Raw genomic sequence first — 7,304 nt, forward strand, 5'->3', positions numbered from 1 at the left:
CACTCTGCCTTTGGCACTGAAGCTGCCCAGCCTTCTCAGAACAGGTGTTCGGACTGCTCAGCTCACAAGCTGCCCTCTGCGAGTCACCTTACCTCCCTGTCCCTTCTTCACTGCACTGATGAAGAGCTCCAGAGTTGTCCAGGCCCAGTCTCAGCACAGATCCCATCTGTCCCTTCTCAGCAGGCTGCCCAAGGTCCCACAGCACATGGGGATGGCCTGCAGCACTTCTAGCACATGGCAGCTCCGTTCCTAGACCATCTTCCTTTCTTCAGTGCTCCTGATAGTGCCCCAGACTCCCCTTTTTACTCAGTCATTGGCTGGTCCACCACTGCCCTTCCCCACCTCCATGTGGGGAGGTAAGTAGGTGGTCAATAAGAATGCAGCTACAGCTGGGCAGTGAGGACACGTGTTTTTAATCCCAACACTTGGGAGGCAGAGGCAAGTGGATAGCCTGGTCTACAGAGTGAGTTCCAAGACAGCCAGGACCATTACACACAGAAACCTTGTCTTGAAAAAAAAAACAAAAAAATAAAGAACGCAAGGTTGGGGATTTAGCTCAGTGGTAGAGCACTTGCCTAGCAAGTGCAAGGCCCTGGGTTCAATCCTCAGCTCAAAAAATAAAATAAAATAAAATAAAGAAAGAAAGAATGCAGCCACAAATCTCAGGACACAGACTGGAAAGAAACCAAAATCCTTTTTCTTTCTTTCTTTCTTTTTTTTTTTTTTTAATAAATTTAAGAACAATTCCATCTTTGTTTTCTCCCCAGAGCAGCTAATACTAACTAAAGGGGTATATGGCCTGGGGTAAGGGGCTAGGAGTCATAGTCTTCTTCATCCTCTGCATCAGGTGCCGAGGGGCCAGGGGGCGCTGGGGGCAGAGGCAGAGGAGAGGTGAAGGGCATGAAGGGTGTTGGAGGGCTGCAGGACAGAAAATGGAGAAAATCAGGGCATGCTACTGTGCTCTGTCCAACCCACAGCCCTGCTGCCATCCTCCAGAGGCAGATGTGGTACAAGCCCCCTAGGAGAGAGGGGCCCAGAGAGAGTACTACCCAGGTTCAACTACGCTGGGAACAGACCTTCTCAGGACAGTCTCTTGTGGTTAAGGTCCCCCCCACTCCCTAAGTCAGTCACCACCACTCACCACACCACCAAGCAGCTAGGGAAGTAAAACTGGCTCTGAGGAGTTTGGCCAGCCCCTCCTGGTGTCCCCGGGCACTTACCTCTGAAAGTGGGTAGGGGGGTGACTGGTTTGGGGTGGAGGCTGTGGTATCTCTTCTTCCCCTTCAGTATCTGTGTCCTCAGACTCATCCTAGGAGCACACCAAGGGTCAGGGCTAATGCGAGGAGGCCTGGGCCCACCACTGGGGAGCCCAGACCCCTTGGACAGCAGAGACAGAGACCGCAGATATAAGGGTAAGCGCAGGCCTCTAGCCAGCGTTGCCCAGTGCAGGCCACCTCTCCCATCAGGGAGCTGGCCTCACTCACCTCCTGTTCTGAGTCTGTCCCAGACAGCTTCTTGTCTTTGCCTTTGCTTCCGGTGCCTCCATTCTTCCTGCCACTGCTGCCTGGTTTCCGGCCCCTTCGGGAAGGTACAGTCCATCTGCCCAGAGGACTCTCTCCTCCTGTTCACCCCCCAGCCACCCCCAACCCTGTGGCCTTGGCCTTTCCCACCTATATACCTGGTCTTGGCTACCCACCTTCGAGGACCCTTGTCCCCATCCACGTGGTTATCCTCCCCATCCCCCTGCATGTCAGGCACGGATGCCACCAAGTCTTTCAAGAAGTCAAATTGCTGCTCCAGCTCGATGCACTGCTTCCTGGAAGAGGTGGGAGAGGAAGGCGTTCAAAGGGAACGCTCACGGAAGGCTCCGAAACAGCTTCTTTTTTCGTGTCACGATACTGGAAGATGAGGGACACCCCTCCCCACTTCCACCCGGCCTCGCGGGCTTGGCTCTAGTTCTTCCCTCCACCTGGAACACCTAATCCCTCCTCCATCAGTCCAAACCCACCAACCTGGCTCAAACTCCCTCAGACTCCCACCACTCCCCAGACAGCGCGCTGCTGCCTCATCACAAGCCCGTGCCAGTTTGCAGCCACTCACAGGTGGGACGTGGTCATGGTTTTGGCATTTCGAGACTGGGTCACCTGGCAAGCCTTCTTCAACAGAGACTCCAGGAAGAGTTCAAGCGCCCGGGCTGAGGGCCGTCAAGGAGAATCGGCAGAGGGGAGTGCCGAAGTCCCGCCCCACGCCCCTCAGCCCAGCCAGCCCCTCGTAGGATACAGATGATGACAGGCACAGCTGCCGCCACCTTCCCAATCTCTTCGTCCGTCTGCATGATCTTCTTGATCCGCGCCTGCCGGAGGAAGGAGGCAGAGCTCGGACGCCGCGGCCCGCGTCCCCGCGTCCCCGCAGGAGGGCTGGGGGCAGCAAGGGGGTATCCCGAGAGAAGGGGGCGGGAGGCTGCAAGCCACCGGGGCATGGAAGGGGGCGGGGCGTCGGGCCGCGGACACCTAGAGGCACCCGCCCCCCCACCGGCAGGACCTGGGCCCGGGCCTCCCGGGAGTCCAGCCCGCTGGGGCCCAGCGCCGCCACGTGCTCACCGGCGGAAACCGCGCGTTGTATTTCTTCTTCTTGCTTGGCATCTCGGGGCCTCTGCCGCCGCGCCGGGCCCAGCGCCGCCGCCCGCAGCCTCCCGGCTCGGGGCCTGTTCGCCGCCGGCCCGCCGCGGTTCCCCCCGGGTCCTGCCGCCGCCTGCTCCGCCCCCGCCGCTGCCCGCAGGGCCCTAGCGCCGCCCGTCGCCCAGCAGCTCCCCCTAACCCAAGCGCTCTGCTTGGGGAGCCTGGGGGGCGCTGCGCGTCCTTCTCCCGGATCGCCCGCCACTCCCACCCGCCCCCAAGCTTGAAGTACGAACGTTAGCTCCGCCCGCTGCAGGCCGGCTCCGCCCAGGAATCTCGCGCTGGCCCCGCCCCTTCCCCTGCAGCCCCCGCCTCCAAGCGGCTGGTTCCGCCTCTGGCCCCGCCCCGTGGTTGCGTTTGTCTATAAAGTTGTTGTTGAGGTGGCGGGACCCTAAGATGGCGGCGGCGGCGGCGGCGGCCGTGGCCGGGGCGGGACGCGGCGGGGGTGGCGGCGCGGACCCCGGGCAGGAACGGAGCCGGGCCCGAAGTTGGGTTGGCGCGGAACGGAGCGAAGGCCGCAGGTGACTGCCGGGCGGCGAGAGGAGCAGCCCCGGGGCGGGGGCAACCCTCAGGCTGTGGGCGCTAATGGCGGCGGGTGTGGTTGGACGCGGGCCTGGCCCTCCTGCAGGCTCTGTCCAGATCAGGTTCGAGTCTGGGCGCCGCCCATTGACTCCGGATGGGCCTCTGCCCGCTTAGGCCTCAGTGTCTCGGTCTTTGAGAGTGTCCCGAACAGATGATCGGGGAGGCCTGGCCTTCCGCAGCCACCCCTTGGGGTTGGCAAACGTGCGTTTTGCCCACCGTCTCTTAAATGGCAGAGGGTGCTACCTGCTGGTCTCTAGTCACGAGGTGTAGCGGAGCCCCGTGCCAATTCACACTTCAACCACGTTTACTACAGCAGTGACCTTGGGCAAGTCCCTTTTCTCAGTTTCCGTTTCCTTGTTTGTAAGCAGTGAAAGTAATTTACTAACAATAGCGATTTGACCTCAGGCATTTTATTCTAAAGACAAATCTAGACCGGATCAGTTGTTATCCCATTGTAAAGATGAAGCAACTGAGGCACAGACGTGAAATCTTGCCCAAGGCCACACAGTTTAAGTGCAGTGCCTGGCACACTCTAGGACCCAGCACTTTATATTTGCTTTCTCAAACCTCCTCTGACTCAGTTCCCTCACAACAGGATGGAACCAAACGAGGAGCTGGAAGAGGAGGACTCTCCAGGTGGCCGTGAAGATGGCTTCACTGCGGAGCACCTGGCTGCAGAGGCCATGGCAGCCGACATGGACCCCTGGCTGGTATTTGATGCCCGTACTACACCTGCCTCAGAGCTGGATGCCTGGTTGGCCAAGTACCCACCATCTCAAGTTACTCGCTATGGGGACCCAGGTTCACCCAACTCTGAACCTGTGGGTTGGATTGCAGCCTATGGGCAGGGTTACACCCCCAACTCAGGGGATGTTCAAGGGCTGCAGGCAGCCTGGGAGGCTCTGCAGACCAGTGGGCGGCCCATCACACCAGGTACCCTGCGCCAGCTGGCCATCACCCACCATGTGCTCTCTGGCAAGTGGCTGATTCACCTGGCACCTGGCTTTAAGCTGGACCATGCCTGGGCTGGCATTGCCAGGGCTGTAGTTGAAGGCCGTCTTCAGGTGGCCAAGGTGAGCCCACGGGCCAAGGAGGGGGGGCGCCAGGTCATCTGTGTTTACACGGACGACTTCACGGACCGCTTGGGTGTGCTGGAGGCAGATTCTGCCATCCGTGCTGCAGGCATTAAGTGCTTGCTCACTTACAAACCTGATGTCTACACCTACCTGGGCATCTACCGAGCCAACCGCTGGCACCTTTGCCCCACTCTGTATGAGAGCCGTTTCCAGCTTGGAGGCAATGCCCGTGGCTCTCGAGTGCTGGACCGTGCCAACAATGTAGAGCTGACCTAGTGGGCCAAGTGGAAGAGACCGCCTTTTGCTCCCCTGCTGGGGATGGATCCTTCTTTCTTCTCTTCCTTGTCCCAAGAAAGCCAAGCTCCCTAGCTCTGAGGACTAATTGACTTGGGAACTGCCTGTACTCAGTCCCTTTTAACTTCTCTCTGTGCTGGGTTGACTCCAGCCCCCACAGGCTGGGGGCTTCGGCTCCCTGAGGGCCGGGCCCTCAGCTGCCCTCTTTGATGCTGCTCCCTGTCACTGCCCAGGACCACAGCTTGGGTACAGATACTCAAGAAAGCCTGCCCTGGCCACCTCTGTCCCCACTACACTCGCCCTGGATCTCCCTTCCCTCTCCTCCCTCATAAGGGAGGACATTTAGGGCTTCCAGTCTCTGCCCTTGGAGCCGCCCTAGCCCAGGTGGCAGGGACCTACAAGGACTGAGCATGCTGTTGGGGCCTATATATTTGGGCCAAGAGAGGATGCAGGGTCATGGACGTAGGGCCTGTTCCTCCTTGCAGACTCATAGCCTGCATCACCAACATCCCTTCCCTGACTACCTTGACATGTGCCTGCTCCTGGCATTTCAATAAAACCCAGCTTGGGTCTGTGTCTTGAGTGTTTTTAAAAATATTGTCCTGGAGCCGGGCGGCGGTGGTAGTGCACGCCTTTAATCCCAGCACTAGGGAGGCAGAGACAGGAGGATCTCTATGAGTTCGAGACCAGAGCAAGTTCCAAGACAGGCACCAAATCTACACAGAGAAACCCTGTCACGAGAAAACAACAACAAAAAAAAGGGTCCTGATGGTTATCTGCTTTGCCTCCTAAGGACAGGCAGGGCCAGAAAAGGGAGCTCTGACCTGACCAGGCCTTCTTTTCTTCCTCCCTCAGCAATGAAGATGGTGTGTTTCACTTCTGAGAACCTCAGCAAAGCTGCTTTCCCTCGGTACACATAGATCAGAATCAGTTTCTTAGGTCTTTCCGGGAAGGCCCAAGGGGCTACTCTTTGACCTCAAGATGTATTTGTTTTTAGACTTAAATTTTATCAAGACAGGGTGTCATTGTGTAGCCCTGGGTCTCCTGGAACTCACTATGTAGACCAGGCTGGACTTGAACTCACAGAGATCCACCAGCTGCTTATACTTCCCAAAGTGCTAGGTTTAAAGGCCTGTACCATCACCTCAGGTTTTAGGTTTTTAAAAAATTGTGTTCATGGTGGCACATGCCTTTAATCCTAACACTTGGGAAGCATAGGCAGGTGGATCTCTGTGATTTCCGGGGTGGGGGTAGGGTGGGGGAGTGTTGAAGAGCCTGGGGACTTGGCTCAGCACTTAAGCCAACTGATTATTTTTCCAGAGGAAGGTGGGTTTAATTCCCAGCATGCACAGGTGGCTAGTAATAGCCTCTAACTATAGTTTCAGGGATAGGATGACCTCTTATGGCCTCTGCAGGTACTGCACACATGGCGCAGAGACATACATGAAAAAACATCCATACGCAGAAAAATGAATCTTTACAAAATATTAAAACTAATATAAAATATAAAATTACTTTTTAGGATGGTTCAGAGGCTAGTTTGTCTCATGTACACATTTGGAGGTCAGAACAATTTGGAGAAGTCAGTTTTCCCTCCACAGTGTGGGTCCCAACGATCCAACTCTGGTCAGGCAAGCAAGCACCTTTATCTACTAAGCCATTTTAGTTGCTCAGGCTTTGTTTTTAAAAAACGGTTTCATTTATGTGGCTCTAGCTGGTCTGGAATTGGCTGTGTAAACCAAGTTGGACTTGGAATCAAGGCTTAATGTTGCCTCCCACGTGCCGGGATTAAAACATGCTCATCTTGAATTTATGATCCCCTGCCGACACTTGAGTGTTGGGATTACAGGTGTGCACCATCACACCTGCAGTTTAGTGCTGCCCAGTTATGCAGTAGCTGAGATTAAACCTAGGGTTTAATGCCTGCTGGGCATTCTGCCAGCTGAGCTACATCCATAGGCCCTCTGCCCCCACAATTTTGGCCTTTTTGAAACTGTAATGTAGCACAATTTGGTCTCATAGTTCTGATCTTCCTGCCTTAGCTTCTTAGTGCTCAAATTACATGTCTGAACCACCATGTGCATGCTTCAGGACTTAGATAAAGGCACACTCTCTGTCCCTGCAGTTCCAGGCTGGTCACATAGTTTTGTAAACAGAGATAGGCTGGATTTCAACACCCTGGGCTGGAACAGCCTAGCCAGTGAACAGCTGAATATCCACGGATTAGGTGTCTCCAGAAGCCCTGGTGTTGACATCCACTTCTGCCACCCTATCTAGAAGCCACTGAATAGTTTACAAAGCACTTCCATATGTGCCACTCAACACTCATGACCTTATTAAGGAGATACTGGCCCCATCCTGCTGTCAAGGAATTACCATCAGGTGTGGCGCATGCTGTTAATCCTAGTACCCGTGAGGTAGAGGCAGAGGCAGGCGGATCTCTGGGAGTTAGAGGACAGCCTGGTGTTACATAGCAAGTTCCAGGACAACCAGAGAGGAATTGAGGCCAACAGGAGAAAGGATAATGGGGGTGACTCAGTGAGTGAGCAGAGCTGGGACTTGCCTCTGATCCCTCCCTTCTCCTCAGGCAGAGTGTGCTTCTTGACCCAGAGAGACACCTTCACAGCGCACAGAGCATGGGCACTCACATGATCTTGTGGCCATCCTCTTTTGCGTG

General features: G+C 55.8%; 2 protein-coding genes across 4 annotated transcripts; one reads left to right on the forward strand and one right to left on the reverse strand.

The window, feature by feature from the left end:
- Nucleotides 1–712: 712 nt before the first annotated feature.
- Nucleotides 713–2,893, reverse strand: Drap1 (DR1 associated protein 1). 2 transcript variants are annotated; one of them, XM_036201935.1, is made up of 7 exons: nucleotides 2,601–2,893; nucleotides 2,281–2,353; nucleotides 2,101–2,194; nucleotides 1,697–1,816; nucleotides 1,485–1,578; nucleotides 1,221–1,309; nucleotides 713–918 (listed from the first exon to the last, which is right to left on the reverse strand). In XM_036201935.1, exons 1-7 carry the CDS (start codon nucleotides 2,640–2,642, stop codon nucleotides 813–815), a joined length of 618 nt encoding a protein of 205 aa, XP_036057828.1. In that variant the 5' UTR covers nucleotides 2,643–2,893; the 3' UTR covers nucleotides 713–812. The 2 variants fall into 2 exon arrangements, with proteins under 2 accessions (XP_036057828.1, XP_036057821.1); XM_036201928.1 differs by having other exon boundaries at nucleotides 1,485–1,599.
- On the forward strand, nucleotides 2,799–5,209 carry C1H11orf68 (chromosome 1 C11orf68 homolog). Of its 2 annotated transcripts, none has more exons than XM_036201865.1 (2): nucleotides 2,799–3,196; nucleotides 3,839–5,209. In XM_036201865.1, exons 1-2 carry the CDS (start codon nucleotides 3,072–3,074, stop codon nucleotides 4,242–4,244), a joined length of 531 nt encoding a protein of 176 aa, XP_036057758.1. In that variant the 5' UTR covers nucleotides 2,799–3,071; the 3' UTR covers nucleotides 4,245–5,209. The 2 variants fall into 2 exon arrangements, with proteins under 2 accessions (XP_036057758.1, XP_036057748.1); XM_036201855.1 differs by having other exon boundaries at nucleotides 2,984–3,196; nucleotides 3,853–5,209.
- The last annotated feature ends 2,095 nt before the right edge of the window (nucleotides 5,210–7,304 follow it).

Source organism: Onychomys torridus, chromosome 1 (genome assembly GCF_903995425.1).
Source record: "Onychomys torridus chromosome 1, mOncTor1.1, whole genome shotgun sequence".
Classification (NCBI taxonomy): domain Eukaryota; kingdom Metazoa; phylum Chordata; class Mammalia; order Rodentia; family Cricetidae; genus Onychomys; species Onychomys torridus.